The 17,507-nt window shown below is 53.0% G+C and overlaps 2 protein-coding genes across 2 annotated transcripts; one reads left to right on the top strand and one right to left on the bottom strand.

Annotated features, from left to right (window-relative positions):
* Positions 1–5: 5 nt before the first annotated feature.
* On the bottom strand, positions 6–11,506 carry SKIV2L (Ski2 like RNA helicase). The gene is made up of 28 exons (XM_002929631.4): positions 11,350–11,506; positions 11,169–11,272; positions 10,394–10,503; positions 10,187–10,304; positions 9,986–10,100; positions 9,792–9,866; positions 9,451–9,504; positions 9,162–9,352; positions 8,855–8,983; positions 8,491–8,636; positions 7,969–8,115; positions 7,753–7,837; positions 7,468–7,574; positions 7,034–7,180; positions 6,860–6,956; positions 6,462–6,674; positions 6,269–6,379; positions 3,707–3,937; positions 2,783–2,920; positions 2,485–2,622; positions 2,235–2,339; positions 1,768–1,915; positions 1,547–1,673; positions 1,200–1,410; positions 933–1,043; positions 661–879; positions 329–469; positions 6–242 (listed from the first exon to the last, which is right to left on the bottom strand). Exons 1-28 carry the CDS (start codon positions 11,369–11,371, stop codon positions 42–44), a joined length of 3,741 nt encoding a protein of 1,246 aa, XP_002929677.2. The 5' UTR covers positions 11,372–11,506; the 3' UTR covers positions 6–41.
* Position 11,507: 1 nt separating this feature from the next.
* Positions 11,508–17,503, top strand: NELFE (negative elongation factor complex member E). Its single transcript, XM_002929630.4, has 11 exons — positions 11,508–11,678; positions 12,119–12,201; positions 13,600–13,669; positions 13,772–13,917; positions 14,404–14,478; positions 14,600–14,637; positions 14,826–15,169; positions 15,289–15,433; positions 15,578–15,632; positions 15,877–15,979; positions 17,193–17,503. The coding sequence occupies exons 2-11, from the start codon at positions 12,127–12,129 to the stop codon at positions 17,288–17,290; spliced, it is 1,149 nt and encodes a 382-aa protein (XP_002929676.1). The 5' UTR covers positions 11,508–11,678; positions 12,119–12,126; the 3' UTR covers positions 17,291–17,503.
* The last annotated feature ends 4 nt before the right edge of the window (positions 17,504–17,507 follow it).

Genomic DNA, 17,507 nt, shown 5'->3' with positions numbered 1-17,507 from the left:
TGGCTTGCTGTTTTACGACTGCATTTTGACACAGAGGGCATTCACTGAGTGTACAGACTGGCAGCAAAGACGATGTCCCTCCGTAGCAGGGTAGCCGCAGTCTCCATCTTGGCACCTAGCACAGGCTCGCCTACGAGACGAGCTGCCCCCCTCAGTGAGCGACACATCTCGGCCAGGCGCTGGATGCAGCGGACCACCAGGCCCTCAGGGGTCCCCGACAGCCCTGCCAGCTCGGAGAAGGGCTGTGGGGGAAGCAGGGTGGGGACTGAATGTGGTGGACTGGGCAACCTCTCCCCAACCAGCTGTCCACAAAACCCCAATAACTCACCATGCCCCGGGCCCACTCGTACACAACCTCGACAAGCCCAAAATTCAACTCCCCCACAAATTCCTCCACTGTCTGGTTCAGGCCACAGGCCACCTGGACCTCACCAATCCGCTTGGCCACAGCCCGGACACGTTCCACTCCCTGCAGATGGGGAAGGAGAAGCTCAGACCCTGCCTTCCTTCTCCAGGAGTGGGGAGGCCCAGGTCAAGGAAGAAGGCATTCCAGCTTTTAGGGGCACTTAACAGGGCTGGAGGGGGTCATTTGGAGAACACCTGGGGATGGGAATTGGGAATACCACAGCCAAGGTGGGGAGTGGGGTGGGTGTCCCATACCTGTTTGAGGGTGCTTGGGAGCTGCTCCCCAGGGTCCCCAGGGCTCTGGCAGACCAGGCCGGAGAGCAGGGCCGCAATCTCCTCTGGCCGCAGGGCACTCAGAGCGTTGTCAAACATGAGCTCAGTGAGGAGTAGTTCATGGCTGCTCATGGCACAGGCCACCCGCCCCGCCAGCTTCACAGTGCCTGCTTCATCTACATAACCCAGGGTTCGGAGCACCTGAAGAAAGACGGTAGGTGTTGGGAGCCTGCCCCCCCCACCGCCCCTCCCACCTCTACTCGCTGGTGATACTCCGGAAGCAGCAGCAGTGACTGATCTGACAGCAGGAAGCGTAGTCGCTCCATCTCTTTCTGTATCTGCATTCGCTCCTGCAGCTTCAGGTACTGCAGAGAGCCACCAGCAGGAGCATGTTAGCCTTTCCATGCCCCGAGGCAGGAGGGCACCAAGGACAAGGGCAGAGACGGGGCTGGCCGGTCTATAGGGGACGAGAAGGGAAACCCTCCCCTCGCACCTCAGGGAACTGGCATCCAGGACGCTACCTGGGCAGAGAAACGGGGGCTGTGCACACACTGAGCCCCCCAGATCAGCTCCTCCAGCTTCCGGGCCCGGAGCCCCCCCTCCACCACTGACACATCCTTGAGCTGCAGGTCATTGACAGGGTCAAGGGTAGGGGGACCCGCTGGGTGGGCCTGAGCCAAACGCAGCAGTTCCTGCACAGCAGTGGTCACAGCTGCAATGGGAGGATCCTTCCTGAGGAAGGAGCAAAGTCTTGAAACCTAGGGCAGAGTCTTTTCTTCCACAGAAGTCCCTGACACCACAACCACACCTCCCCACACCCCGTTACATGGTCCCTTCCCAGAAGAAGGTTCCTCCCAGCATCTCTGACTTGAATTTTGGTTGCTGCCTCTTGCTGAAGTCCTCTAAGATCTTCTCCCCATTCACCCGGAGCACCTTGGTGGTGATGGCGGCCACATCTCCTGGCTGGAGCTTGGCCACTGTGTGATCACAGGGCCCTGTGAAAAGGGAAGAGCAGAGACAAACGTTACTGTGGACCCAGGCATCCTGCCCGCACTGCTGTCAGGAACCCGGACATCTGCCCATGTTCACCTTCAGGCAGGAACAGCTTGAATCCCACAAGATCATCAGGGTAGGGCACATCTGGGGTGGCTGGTGCCCTCTCCTGTGGGTCCTCAGACATAGGCTTATCACACAAGACCAGGGTTGTAAATATCCTGCTTGTGGAGTTCGAGGAGACCTAGGGTAGGTACGGAGGCCAGGCCAGGGCAACGTGAGGAGCGGATATCAAAGATAGAGAGCAGATCCCCACCCTCAGAGATCATGGAGCAACTACAGAACCCACCAATATGGACTGGTAACCAAGTCAGAACAGTCTTCAGGAGAAGACAAGGAAATAGGCACAAAGTGGTGGCAACAGGAAAGGAGAGCTAGGGGGCATAGGAGTACACCATTGTGACTACAACTGCCCCCAGCCAAGTGGGGAAGACGGAGATAGGGCTCCCTCCTCCCTCCCCCCCACTCCCTCTCTCCAGGGTCCAAGTTTCCATTGCCCTCACCTGCAAGATCACACCCAGTGTGTTGTGATACTCCTGATTCTTCACAACCACTACCCTTCCTGCTGAGAGAGACTTGAGCCCATTCACAGACTCCATGATGCGTCGCTGGAGAGTGGGGACACGCACAAAGGGGAGAGTGAAGGAAGCATCACGGGGACACAGAGACTAGGCTGGGACTAGGTTCAGGAGCACCAAGAATGTCACATTCTCTTCCCCCATTCCTCTACCACCCCCCCCAACACTCACTCACCTGGATCAGGCTCCGGGTCTCTGTCAGTTCCTCCCCCCAACTGTAATACTCAGGCAGGTCAACCAGTTGGCCAGTTGTGTCAGGTTCCTCCAAGGCCCCCAGTCTCTTGGTCAGTTCAGCTAGAGCCTGTTCATGGGCCTGGGCAGAAGTGGGGGGAGGTGTGAAAGGACAGTCCCCAGGCCCAGTGTTCCACCCTCCCCACCTGCACCCCCTGGTCTCTAGACGTCTGCCCCTTCCCAGCCTGGCTTCCCTCGTCCCAACAGCCTGCCCAGTATACTGGTCATCCCAACCTCCTCACCTTGCTGTCCTTGCGGGATGGAAACTCGGAGAAGCTCCTCTTCATCATGTCCTCCACCCTGAGGGCGTCTACCCGCAGCAGGTTCAGGATCATGGTGTACGTGAGTCGGAACTGGGACTGCAGCTGTGACGGCTTCCCCTGAGCCGGGTCAGAGAAGCCGGTGAGACTCACGGGGGACCGGCTGCCCCCCAGCCAGCCCCCTGGGGACCGGCTCCACTCCCAGCAGATCTCATCCCCGCTCTGCAACCACGGGACCCTAGACAAACTGCTTACTGGCCTCCTCTGCAGAATAAGGGAACAAAACTAAAGAGACCCTCAAAGGTTCCACCTAGCTCTGTCTTCACAGTGACAAAAGACTGGAGATGACATTCAGTCTAATCCTCAGATTTGCTCCCTCTGACCCTGGTTTCTCCAAAGCAAAAGAAAAACATACAGTTGACCCTTGAACACCATGGGTTTGAACTTTGTGGGTTCACTTACCCATGGATTTTTTTTTTAATAAGTACTGTATAGTCCTGTAAGTATTTTCTCTTTCTTATAGTTTTCTTCGTAACATTTTTTTTATCTCCAGCTTTATTGCAAGAATACAACATATAACACATACAACATACATGTGAGCTGTTAATTGTTATCAGTAAGTTCTGGGGCCAACAGTATAGGCTATTAGCTGTTAAGTTTTTCAGGAGTCAAAAGTTATACGTGGCTATCTGTGCGGGAGGTCAGTGCCTCTAACCCTGCACTGTTCAAGGGTCAACTGTGGAAAGAAAGGAGAAGGGAAGAGGGGGAGGTCAGTGCCTCTAACCCTGCACTGTTCAAGGGTCAACTGTGGAAAGAAAGGAGAAGGGAAGAGGGGTAGAAAAGAGAATCCAGCAGCTCCCCAGAGCTGGGGCCCTCCCAGCTCAGCCTCCTACCACCCTGGCTCACCATCATCATACGGTGCAGGTCTGCCATCTCAGGCACACGGCCCTTGCAGAGCAGGATGACAGTGCCTGTGGGGTCCAGGCCCCTCCGGCCTGCCCGGCCTGCCATCTGCACGTACTCTCCAGGAAGCAGGTCCCGGAAGGTGGAGCCATCGTGCTTCCGCATGGAGTCAAACACCACCGTTCGGGCAGGCATATTTACACCCATGGCAAAGGTCTCTGTGGCAAACAAGACCTGGGACGGGGGAAGAGAGGTTCAGCAAAGACACCCAGCCCTGGCCAAGTGTACCTTACTTTGTAGCCGAGGCTAAGTAAGCACCAGGCATGGTCCCAGATGGTTAACTTGCAGGATATCATTTAACTCTCAGGGCAAATCTATAGCGGAAGCACTGTATTTTTTCCCCTTATTTTATCTATTCAACTATCTACTGCTTCTCTCTCTCTCTTTTTTTTTAAAGATTTTATTTATTTACTTGACAGAGCAAGCGCACAAGCAGGGGGTGTGGCAGGCAGAGGGAGAGGGAGAAGCAGACTCCCTGCTGAGTAGGGAGCCCAATGCGGGGCTCGATCCCAGGACCCTGGGATCATGACCTGAGCCGAAGGCAAACGCTTAACCAACTGAGCCACCCAGGCGCCCCTTATCTCACTCCCATCCCCCTCACCATCAATCATCCCAGTGTATTTAGAGTATCTTTTTGTGTGAATATATTCTTGCAGTTTAGATTTTGTTTTGAGTGCATAAATTTACAATTCACATTAAAGGCAATTATACCCTAATTTAAGAAGATATATGATCAGGCGCCTGGGTGGCTCAGTTGGTTAAGCGTCCAACTCAATTTTGGCTCCGGTCATGATCTCAGGATTGTGAGATCAAGCCCTGTGTTGGCCCTGTGTTGGACTCTGTGCTGGGCATGGATCCTGCTTAAGATTCTCTCTCTCCCTCTGCCCCTCCCCCACAACTCTCTAAAAAAAAAAAAAAAAGATACATGCACCCCTATGTTTATTGCAGCACTACTTACAATAGCCAAGATATGAACGCAACCCAAGGGTCTCTCAATACGTGAATAGATAAAAAAGATGTGGTGTAGGTATGTGAATATTACATAACCATAACAAAGGACAAGATCTTGCCATCCATGACAACATGGGTGGACCTACAGTGTAGTAGGTATGCCGAGTGAAATAAGTCAGACTGAGGACAAATACCATATGATTTCACTCATGTGGAATCTAAAAAACAAAACAAATGAATAAAGAACCAAACAACAAGCAGAATCAGACCTATAAATACAGAGAACAGATGGCTGCCAGAGGGAAGGGAGTGAGGAGATGGACAAAATGGGTGAAGGGGAGTGGGAGGTACAGGCTTCCAGTCGTGGAATGAAGAAGTCACAGGCATAAAAGGCATGGTATAAGGAATATAGTCAATGATATTACAATAAGGATACATAGTGACAAACAGTAGTTACACTTGTAAGCACAGCATACCATGTAAATTATGTTTGTTATATAATCAGAAAATGAATTACTATACACCTGAAACTAATGAAACATTGTGTCAACTACACTCAAATAAAAATAACAAAATAAAACCAATCATACATATCACGTTTTCTTTTCCGCCTTAATGTTTTCAACACCCATCCCCGTTTCTGTGGTTATACCCAATCCACTGTTACCCGCTGCTGCAGAGCACTGTGGGGCGCATCCCAGACAGTTACCAACCCGCTCTTCCAGTGAGGGCACCCTGGTGCTCCGGCACCCTACCACAGGATTACAGTGGACATTTTCACTCATAGACCAGGGTGGGAACTTCTTTGCACTATATACCCAGAAATAGAATTTAGGATCAAAGGGTATATTATACATATTTTTGCCTTAAGAATGCCAGGGTGCACTCCAGACTGACTGTATGAGCATTCCTAAAATCCCATAGTCTCCGATGTCTTTGGCAACACCTGGCATTAGCCAGTTTCCTAAATGTTACCAGTCTCATAACTATAAAGTCATTTCTTGTTGAGTATTTTATTTGCATTTTTCTGATGACTAATAACTTTTCAGACACTTCCTAACTTTTTGGATTTCTCTTCTGAATACTGCCGTACCTATCTTGTACATCCCCATTTGAAGAGGAGAAAGCTAAAGTTCAGGAAGGTTAAGGAATATGCCTGAGGTCACACAGCGAGGAAGTAGTGGAGCTGGGATTCACACACAGGTAATCTGGACCCAGGGCCAAGTTCTTTTTTTTTTTTTTTTTTTTTTTTTTTAATTTTTTTTTTTTTTTTTNAGACACAGCCAGCTAGAGAGGGAACACAAGCAGGGGGAGTGGGAGAGGAAGAAGCAGGCTCATAGCGGAGGAGCCTGACGTGGGGCTCGATCCCGTAACGCCGGGATCACGCCCTGAGCCGAAGGCAGACGCTTAACCGCTGTGCCACCCAGGCGCCCCCAGGGCCAAGTTCTTAACCACTGCGCTGTCCTGCCTAAAGCCCTGCCCCTCCACACTCTGGGCAGCCCTGAAGGGAGCAGCAAGTGCTCTGAGGAGTCCCCCTTCTACCAGTGCATGTACCTTAACCAGGCCTCTACTGAAGAGCATCTCCACGATCTCTTTAAGAATAGGCAGGATGCCACTGTGGTGCACTCCCAGGCCACGGTGCAGAAGCTCAGACATGTGCAGGACCTGCAGGGAGCCAAGGCCCGTGATCAGGAATAAGGTGGTGAAGAATCCTCCCCCCACCAGTCTCCAAGACCCCCATCCACACCTGGGGCAGCTGGCGGTCAGAGCCACGGAGGCGAGCAAGGCAGCGCTGCAGGAAGAGGTGAATCTCACTCTTTTCTGAACTTGTGGTGAGATCAAGGGAGGTGAGGCCCGAGGCTTGCTCATCACAGCGACCCCGGGAGAAGGTGAACACCACCACGGGCAGCTGCGCACGGGTGCGGAGGGAGGCCAGGAGGGATAGGTACACACCGCGGTCCTGGGGAAGGGGGAAGAAAGGGGCAAAGGTTGAGTCCCTGAACCAGTCAGGGCCAAAGTGAAGGGAGGTGAAGCCGTGTCACGTTGGACAGTGTTCAAAGCTCAAGTCCAAATCCTTGGAGAACACGGGAAGAATGGACAGAGTTGAAACAGGTGTTAGCAGGTACAAAGCCCGCCAGCTCTCACCTGTGCAGGCCCCCCCTGATGCGTGGGCTGTTTGGCCCCAAAGGTCTGGGCGTGTTTGCTCATCCGCTCCTTCTTGGCCTCCACAGCTGCATAGTACCTGGGGCACGGGGAGGGTCGGTGATCACAGTCACACCCAGTGGACCCAGCGCTGACTCTGCCCCATCTCCAGCTTACCCCTTTGTGTGGAAGGCACCTCGGGAGTCCAGCAACAGAAAGAGCTCCCCCTGGGTCTTGGGGCTGTTCCCCGTGAAGAGATAATGCTCCAGGGGAACGGGGCGGGCAACGGTGCTGATCACATAGATGTGGCGACGTTTCAGTCGCCTGAGGGGGAAGACAGCAGGTCAGAGGCAAGAGTGCAGGAAGGGACGCACATCCCCCTGCTGGGTGACCGGTGTTTTGTGGGAGCCAGACTGGAAGGCTGTCCCATCGTCCCATCTCCCAATGCACAAAATGGTCTGGACCCAAGTGGGGTCCTGCGGCCACTCGAATCAGACATATGCCCCAACCCACTCCTCCCTCCTCTCCACCCTCAAGACCTAACCACTCTCCTCACTGCGGTAGGAGCGTCACAGTCCCATCCCCCAAGCATCCCAGGGCACGCATCTCACCCGATCCAGTCGGCGAACTCGAGGGCGTTGGGGACAGTAGCACTCAGAAGGATGATGGACACGTGGTCAGGCAGCATGATGAGCACCTCCTCCCACACAACCCCACGCTGGACACACAGAGAGAGAAGATCAGTCACTGGCAGCACAGAGGGGGCTACCCTTCTGCCCCTATGGAAGCGCAAAGGGGTCCACGTGGGGGCAAAGAAGGCAGTAAGGTCCCCAAGGGTGTGTGACCTAGGCCCACAGGAAAGAACTACTGGAGTCTGGGGCCTCCATGCCTCCTACCTCAGCATCATTGATGTAGTGAACTTCATCAAAGATGACCCACTCCAGGTCCCGGATGACATCTGAGCCACTGTAGAGCATGGAGCTGGGGAGAAGAGGCAAAAGGCTGACTCCCCAGTGGCTCCTGGCTCCACCCTGTTCTCAGTCAACATGCTGTCCAGAGCAGCCTCACCTTCCTGACCACAAATCCACCCGTGTTGAGTGCCTATCTCTCACCGAAGAATCTCTGTTGTCATAATGAGACAGGAGGCCTCTGGGTGCAGCTGTACATCCCCAGTGAGCAATCCCACATCCCCAAATGTGTTTCGAAAGTCTCGGAACTTCTGGTTGCTCAGGGCCTTGATGGGCGACGTGTAAATGGTGCTGGGAAGAGGGCACGAGGTCAGCCGGTCAGTCCCCCCACAGCCTCCTAGGAGGCACCGCCTCTTCCACCCTGAGCCCTCCCGGAGGCATGCCACAGCTCAGGTGCCCCCTTCTTCCCCCAGACTGCGCTCACATTTTCCTTCATGACATGACCCACAGAAATTCTGTAGCCTGACCCCTTCTGAAGCTAATGCGGGTCTTCTAACCGCTCTCCCCATCACACCTTCCTGCTTCACTCCAGGCCCCATCTCAGTTTCTCCCCAAACCTCTCATCTGAAGAATGAGGGAGAGGTGGGGAAGAGATGACGACCAGAAAGGGTGCAGGAGAACCCAGGACCAGCTGGTGAAAGGGGAGGCTGGGGAAGGGACCTGTACCGCGTCATGTGTTTCTGGGCAAGGGCAATGGCATATTCAGCCACAACCGTCTTCCCCGCAGATGTGTGAGCCGCAACAAAAACAGAGTCATGCCGCTCCAAATGCAGGATGGCCTGCTTCTGGAACACATCCGGCTCAAATGCCCACTGTGGGAGAGAGAAATAGACAGCAGCTGGAGAAGGGAAAGGGGTCCTCCTGCCTCCAGCTCCTGGGGCATACAAGGTGCCTGTGGCATGCCAGAGCCAGACAAGGCCAGCACTAAGGTCCAAGAATGACCTGGAAGGCATCTGGCCTAGGTGGGGAGAGGAGATGAAGGGAACAACGGGAAGGAGCTGGGGAGCATGTGAGGACTGGGCCACCCTACCTGGAAGGCCGGCTGGGGAATGAGGCGGTAGAAATCACCAACAGGGGAGGTGACATCCACAGGAATCGCCCACTGCTCCTGAGGCAGGGGTTTGGGGGGCTCTGGAGGGGATATAGCTGTGGATGCTTCCTGAAAAAGCCGTGGGTAGGGGTGATAAAGATAACAGTCAGAGAGCTCTCCATTACCACCCTTCCCAAAAGATGCTCCAATCTTCCTCTTAGACCCAACCAAGCCAGCCAACCCACCCCACCCCCAGTGCCCCAATAAGGAACCTTCTTCCCTGCCTCAACTGCCCAGAACCACCAACCTTCAACACTAGGTCCTCCAAGCTGCTTGCTCGGGCCAGGGAAGCACTGCAGGGGGAGGTGGAAACAGTGTCCCCTCTGGGAATTCCTGGCTGTCGCACTGCCTCACTCTCATCCTCATCTCCCCCACCCAAATCCAGAGGCTCCAGCAAACGGCTGAGACTGAGCAAGCCGGGAGCTGGAGCTGGGTGATCTGAGGAGCAAGGAAAAAAGGGAAACCTGGTCACATCCATCTTTGTTCTACAGCAGAAGGGCACAACTTCTACGCCCCACCTCAAAGCTAAAACTCACCCTTTGGTGCAAAGTCCACACCTTTCTTGAAGCCAGGTGGAACAGTAAGAAGATCTGAAGGACAAGGACAGATAGAATCAGCACTACTACACAGTGTCACACAAGTCACATGTTACTCAAACCTACAGGGTCCCATTCACAGCATAGACGTTGCAAATGCGGTACTTGTGACAACTTTCCCACAGGTGACAATAAAGATTGTTACGACAAGGATGCCTTTTCCTAATTGTCTCAAAGGCACAGAAGGGCTAGCAGCAGCCCAGTGATAGGCTTGGGTCCCTCTTCGTCAGGGCCCAGACTCACAGCCCTACTCCCAAGGGTCCCTCCCAGCACCATCTCACCTTGCTCAAAGTCTATCTCCTCCTCAGCCTCCTCCCGAGTACTCAGATCTGTTATGGTGGGCTCATCCATTCCACCTGGGGAGAGGGTGGACAAATAGGGAATCACGGGGTGTGGGGGTTATGGGATAGGGGGGGAACCCTTCCCTGAAGACTGACGGCACCCTCTCCTACCATTCCATTTCCACAAAAGTCACCTGGCCAGAAAGGGTACTGTGTTGGATTCCCCCACAGGGACTGGGAGATGGGCCCTGGGGGCCGGCGAAGAGACAAGGAGGTGGTGGCCGACAGGTTTGTATTCTCTAGCAGGACCTGAGGCAAAGACCACAGCCCCAGTGAGGCTGAGCCTGCCTCTGACCCTTTCCCAACTCTGCTTCTTGTGGCCTCTGACCTCTTACCTCTTTGTAGCCCAGAATCTGGCCTGTGGTTGGGTGTCTTTGGGCCTGAAGGTCGGAGGGCACTGGGGCCCCCTGTGTGGCCAGGAGAGACCAGGGATCCATTTTCCTCTGCCATTTTCTGCAGAAAAGGAAAATAATTTTCAGGTGTTCTTTCTCTCTTATCCCAGTTTCCTTCAGGGGCCTATCTCCCTAGTCCAGACCCCTCACCGGGCAGAGTGTTCCACACCATGCAGAGGCAACCAGGCTGGAGATGACAAAAACAAGTGTTCTGCTTCCTGCCGCAGACCTGGGGCACAGGGAGGGAGGCCGTGGGGAAGCTGGAAAAGGACAAGATGAGAGGCATTAGGTAAGAAAAGAGCCTAAGACACAGACAAAAAAGAAAGTGATGGAATTTGTGTTCAAATCAGAAAAGGTAAATATTCCAGACCGACTAAGACAGCCAGGCAGAAGCAGTATTTTCCAAGATTGTCCTGCTTTCCAGGGAAAACTACCTGCTACTGATTTACATGCAGCAAAGATTACTAACACATTACAATGCAACATAAAATACAATAACTTCACAATCTCTGGGATTTGGCTTAGGAATTTGCATTTTTAAAAATCCCCACCACTAACTACAAGGTACACCTGAATTAGAGAATCACTAGTTTTAGGAAAAGGGGGCCCAGAACTAAGGATGAGTCAGGGCCTCAAAGGCTAGCCATCAACAAGTGCCTTGGTGCTTGGAGACAGAAGGTAAATCCAAAGAGAAAAGACACATTGGAAAGAGTAATTCTCAGAGCTCAGGTATCCCCAGCACTCCCTGCTCTGTCTTCACATGAGCTCTGACCCACAGCGGGTCCACTGGGCTGGGGTCTGTCCAGCACAAGGCAGACCCAGATGACAGAAGTCCAGAGACAGAAGAGTGAAGTTATGCTAGGGTCCAACAGTAAGGAGGGTGGAGGAGGTCCGAAGCTCAATGTTAAGGTCAAAAGTCACTCACGGTGCTCTCTGGAGCCCCAGGCACATTCAGCAGCTCCCAGCGCCCCGTGCATCCCAGCTCCACCGGCCTAAGGGGCAGATCCAGGGGGTCTGGAGGAGGTAGCACTACAAAGGAAAGGTCAGAGGTCAGAGGTCAAGGGTCACCCCCTGACTACTCCTTCGTTCCACCCCCTCCCCCTCACCGAGTCGCTCGGTCTCCATCATCTTGGAGCCACGGCAGCGACCGGGCAGACCGGAAGTGCAGCGAGAAGCGGCGGAGTGAGCCCCGCCCCGGAGCGGGCGGAAGTGGAGGCGACTTCCGTCACACACCCCCGCCGGGGACGGAGATGAGCGCTACGGGGAGGCAGACCTGAGCCGGGGCGGGGGACAGCCGGGCGGAAGTGTCTCGCCTCAGGCCGCCTTGGTTACCGCGTTCTCCGCCCCTCGCTACGTCATCGCTCTGAGCCCGCTCTCCGCTCCCCGCGCGGGCGCCGCCCGAGACCGTGGGACCCCCCGGTTACCGCCCCCTCAGGTAAGGTCTTCTCCTTCTCACCCTTCGCCCCTTTTTTCCGAGCTCCTTCTCTTCTTCCCCTTTTCGTTGCTCTGAGAGCGCTGCGCGGGTTCCACTGCCTCCTTTGCCGTTTGGACCCCGCGGTTGTTATACCCCCAGCGGGGGTAGGGGGTGTCTGATGCCATCGTCTTGGCGACGGAAGGGGTGCTTCCCCCTTCCTGGGTCACTTGGTTCCTCAAAGCGCTGGTGGCCGTGATTGCTGGAGAGAAGAGGGAATGCTGGTTGATCCCGACGAGCGGTGGCTTGGACGGCAGCCTGGTTTAAGCAGGGGGTAGGGAGAGGCAAAAAGACAGGAGTAGTAGGTAGGCCCGGAGGGGTGCGGTTGGGTGCAGTGTGGACGGCGTGTGAACCCTGGGCGGTGACAGTGGAGAAAGATGTCTTGGGCCCTGCCCCTGAACCAGGAGCCACCATGTTGGTGATACCCCCCGGACTGAGCGAGGAGGAGGAGGCTCTGCAGAAGAAATTCAACAAACTCAAGAAAAAGGTGAGGGAGTGTGTGGGGGCGTGGCCCAACCTTTCACAGACTCTGCACTCTTGAGAACACCTGGGGTGAGTGTGAGGGGATGGGGGGGTTCTTCTAGCACATACCTGGAGATCTATCTCCTCTCAGCGTAGCCTCATAGTTGGGCTTTTCCCAAGCCTTGGTGTGTATCTTCTCTTCTGTGCATTCTGCCATGGAGTTGTCTTCCTTTTCTGTGGCTTTTAGTACCACCAAAGCGGTGGTAGTCTCCAAGTTTGTTTTTTTCAGCTCTATCCAGTCTATTACTGCTAGCCCTCAGGTACCCAGTGTTGCAGCTGCCCTCTTCCTATCTATCCTAATTTAGTTCCTTTTCTTGCTCTTCCTAGTAGGAGTGACCACAGTCAGTTCTCCTAAGTGTTTGGAATCAAAATCTCATCTCTGACTTCTCCACTTTTTGCATAGCCAAACATTTGCCAAGTCTTCTTGATTCTTCCTTTGAAGTAATTTTTTCTGTTTATTTTTTCCTGTATATTTCATAGATCGAGTTTTTGCTGATGCTCACGTAGACTGTTGTAATGGTTTCTCAAGAAGTTTCTCAGTGTTCTTTTGGACAGACTTCCTTCAGTCTTATTAAAATGAACTACTGAAAACACAAAACCCTGTCTCTCTTTTTCTCAAAACCCGTAAGTGGTTTCCCATTGTCTATAGAACCCTTACCTTGGCATCCCTTTCTAGTCAAATTGAACTATTAACTAGTCCCAAAACATGCATTCCCAAAGCCTTCTTATTTCTGCATCTTTGCCATCCCGTTTTCTTTGTCTAAAATGCCTTTTTCTTTCAATCTGTTTAGTGTAGATTCTACCCAGGGACCAGTTTAATAGCCATTTGGCATCAGATAATCTTACTTGGTTTCAGCTACAAGTGGTCTGCACCTCTTATAATCATTCCTGATAATTATCTCTAATCATCTTGTTTCTCAGGCTGTAAGCTTCTCAAGGGGAGGAATTGTGTCTCATACTTTTGCATCCCTCTGTTACAAAATAATGGTGTGCCCTTGTTAAACATACAGGGGATGGATGGATGAAGCCCCTGAGAAAGGCACGTAGGCTTATATTTACTTGCAGCTTATATATTGGGGCTCTGGTCCATGGTTGAATACCTTGTCTTCAACTTCAAAAACCTGAGACTCTGGAAAGCTTTTGGATACCGTGGTTTGGCTAGATTAAATATTGCTGGTATCGTAGATGATCCCGTGGACCATGTGTGAGAGGCAGGGCTGCCTCAGCATACCACTCCAGGGACACCATTTGCATTGTTTTCTGAGAAAGGTGTCCCCTGGAGCGAGGTCCCCAGGGACCTTGGGAGCGGACCTGGCCAGGGACTGGCCCTCACCAATCCCTCTCTTCTCACTCTCATTCCCAGAAAAAGGCATTGCTGGCTCTGAAGAAGCAAAGTAGTAGCAGCACAGCCAGCCAAGGCGGTGTGAAACGCTGTGAGTGACAGGGGAGATGGGAATAGACTGGAAGTGGGCACCATGGGGCTGGCAGCTCCCACAGCTTGGCCAAAACAATGCCTCCTTCCCTCACCACTCCAGCACTGTCAGAGCAGCCTGTGGTGGACACAGCCACAGCAACAGAGCAGGCAAAGCAGCTGGTGAAGTCAGGAGCCATCAGTGCCATCAAAGCCGAGACCAAGAACTCGGGCTTCAAACGTTCTCGAACCCTAGAGGGGAAGTTAAAGGTGAGCACAAGCAGAAACATTGTTCAGGGGACTTCAGAGGGCATCTTTCCAAGTTGGAATGGAGGTAAAATTTAGGGGGAAAATAATGTCTATTCAGTCATGGGCAAGTTGGCACACAGGTCTGAACTTCAGATTTCTTATCTGTAAAGTGAAGACACTGGCTGACTTCTCAGCTCTCCATTTTACACATTCTGTGGCTCTAATGTAGCACATATTTGAGCTTCTGGGTTTTGTCATTCTGAGGAGTTGAACAGGTTGAAGATGTCAGTGGGTTCAAGAAACATCCAGATAAGCTGAATACTCTAAGTGTATGTTAGGTCATTTATGAAAAATACATAATCAAATAAGAAATGCACAAAGGAATTAAAGGAGAAAAAAGAGGCCAGAGGAAACCAAGAAGAGGGTGAGGGAAGAGGAACCCCTTCTGTCACATGGGTAGGGTGCGTCCTGCTCTCACATTGAAGTAGATCTCTACGACCTTCCCAGGACCCTGAGAAGGGGCCGGTTCCCACTTTCCAGCCGTTCCAAAGGAGCATATCTGCTGATGACGATCTGCAGGAGGTATGGTTCCCAGCTCTCTGTCCCTGGCGGCCGGGGGATGAGGAAGATGAGAGTCCCACATATTCGGAGCCACATGCCAGCAACTAGGACTCATCTTAACTCTCCCTGGTTTCTTTTGCAGTCGTCCAGACGTCCCCAGAGGAAATCTCTGTATGAGAGGTTAGAGAGCTAGAGAGAGAACTGGGTTCCAACTGGAGGAGTGGGGGAGGGTTCATTTCCTAGATCCTTGGGAGGCTCAGGGCTAGAGTGGAAGGAGCTGGGGCTGCAGAGGGGTTGTTAAGTATCCACAGGGTCTGGGAAGTTGAGGTAGAGGCCCCCTTTGATCCTCACTGTCTGCCTCTCCCCAGTTTTGTGTCTTCCAGTGATCGGCTTCGGGAACTGGGGCCAGATGGGGAAGAGGCAGAGGGCCCAGGAGCTGGTGATGGTCCCCCTCGAAGCTTTGACTGGGGCTATGAAGAACGTGGTGGTGCCCGCTCCTCAACGTCCCCTCCCCGAAGCCGCAGCCGGGATCACAGTCGTGAGCGGAACCGGGAAAGAGACAGAGATCGGGAACGGGATCGAGACCGAGATCGGGAACGGGATCGAGACCGTGATCGGGACAGGGACCGCGATCGGGACAGGGACCGTGATCGGGAAAGGGACCGCGATCGGGACAGAGACCGCGATCGAGAACGAGAGGGCCCTTTCCGCAGTGAGTGATCTGGGCTGGTGGGAAAAGTGAAAGGGTTTAGGTGGGTCCTACTAAAGTGGCCTCTTAAAGCAGAGGCTGAGGTGGGTTGCATCTTGTGACTATGACTCCTGATCCCACAGGGTCGGATTCGTTCCCTGAACGCAGGGCCCCTCGGAAGGGGAATACTCTCTATGTGTATGGAGAGGACATGACGCCCACCCTCCTCCGTGGGGCCTTCTCTCCCTTCGGAAACATCATTGACCTCTCCATGGACCCACCCAGAAAGTAAGGATGACAGTGGAGCAAGGTGATAAGTCCTGGGTTTGAGGGAGAACACCAGCCTATCTCCAGCAGCTTCTGAGCACTGGGTTTGGTTGGGTCCACAAGAGACCATAGGCTCTCTACTGACCCTGTTTTCTCTCATCCCAGCTGTGCCTTCGTCACCTATGAAAAGATGGAGTCAGCAGATCAGGCCGTCGCTGAGGTTGGGACTTCCCAGATCTGTTCTTCCCATCCCTCCTGCTATCCTCATGTTTTCTCTTTAAAATACTGGGAGCCAGGAGGAGATCATTTCCTATTGAAGAGAAAGTCTCTTCCTAGTCACACGAGAAACATATTCTCAGATCCTCACTCAGTCTATTTCTAGGGTGGCAACTGTTGGAATTCCTCCTTTGCTTTGTCTGCAATGTTTCTCCCCATCCTTTGCCTCTTCCCCTCTTCTGCCCCAGCTCAATGGGACCCAGGTGGAGTCCGTACAGCTCAAAGTCAGCATTGCCCGCAAACAGCCCATGCTGGATGCTGCCACTGGCAAGTCTGTCTGGGGCTCCCTCGGTAAGAACAGATTCTTCCTCCTTCATCCTGTTCCCCACAGCTCACCCCTTCTGTTTGTTCCCCTACATGTCCCAGGATCCTATAGAGGTGATAGAGGCCCGTGTGGCCTGGATCTGTGTGGAGGCCATGGGAATGGAATGAGAATTGTAAGGCCTTCTGTTAGTTAGAGGTAGGAGAAGACGGAGAGAAAAGGATTGAGACAGCAACTCCCAAAGCAGTAACTGGAACAGGGAAGAAAGTAGAAGAAAGAGAGGTGGTGAAGAAGATTAGCATCTCACATGGCTTTGTTCATTTTGAGATGAAGTGTAGTTGGTTTTATCAAATAAGCATTTGAAATTAGAGATCTGGAACTTACTTGGGTGTGAAGTGAGGAATGAAAACATGGATCAGAGTCCTCTGTATCACAGAGTAGCTGCAAAATGGTAGTATCCTCAGGGGAGACTGAATTTGGGGAAAAGAATTACCCAGGCCTGGGCTTGGGAAATATTCGGGGAGCAGCCATTAAAGCCAAAGGACACAAGCTTTGGAAGCAGGGGAGTGATCAACAGTGTCAGGGTGCAAAGATCCAAGAGAATGGAGGCTGGTTTGGGGTGAGTCACTCTAGCCACAGAATGGCAGGGATGGAATCCTTGGAGATGGGGTGAGGAGAGGGACACGTTGGTGTAGGGAGGGAAAAAGGAGAGGGAACAGCTTGAGGCTGGAGGAAGAATGCTTTGGGTCAAAGCCTCACCCGGAATGGTTCTCCCATTGGGGCCAGTAGCATTTCTTAGTTTAGTGCAAAGAGCCCACTATACTTGTTGGTTTTCCTGGCAAAGGAGTAGGCAGAAAGGGGTGTTCAGAGCAAGAGTGGCCCTCCGGACGATGGAACAAGAAATGACTAGCATGTCAACAAAGGCCTATGGAGATTTTAATGGGTTAACATCATTCAGTTGTCTCAACAATAACATCTGGGATGGTTCTAAGCACCAAATGTCCGTTAAGGTATCTGCCTGGGCCACCCTAACAGTATACGCTCCTCGCCACAGGGATGGGTTGGTAGCTCCTAAGGTGGCTAAAGGGAGCCAGGCCATCCTGGCCACCAGAGGGCAGCATTGAAATTGGGCTTCCAAGGGCCGGAGGCCAAGAGGGAGCTGGTCAGACTCCAAGTCTGTAGCCTCGGCAGTGTTCAGATGCAGTGCTTCAGACCTTAACCAATTCTTTCCTCCTTCCCCAGCTGTCCAGAACAGCCCAAAGGGTTGCCACCGGGACAAGAGGACCCAGATTGTCTACAGCGATGATGTCTACAAGGAAAACCTTGTGGACGGCTTCTAGGGAGTGGAGCTGGGTTCCGTGTGCCTCATCTGCGCCAGCACTGGTCTCAGTAAAACGCTGAGGTGGAAGCTCACACATCTTCCTCAGCCTCTGGTTTTTCAGCACTTGGGATTGGGGTTGAGCCTTTAAAAACGGCTGTTAGATTTTAACTCAGTTGTAACACATGGCCAGTGCACGTTCCCCTCTCCCTTCCCCCAAAAGGATCTTGAACACAGGT

This window comes from Ailuropoda melanoleuca, chromosome 5, assembly GCF_002007445.2.
Source record: "Ailuropoda melanoleuca isolate Jingjing chromosome 5, ASM200744v2, whole genome shotgun sequence".
Classification (NCBI taxonomy): Eukaryota; Metazoa; Chordata; class Mammalia; order Carnivora; family Ursidae; genus Ailuropoda; species Ailuropoda melanoleuca.
This window is presented reverse-complemented; position numbering and strand designations above follow the sequence as displayed.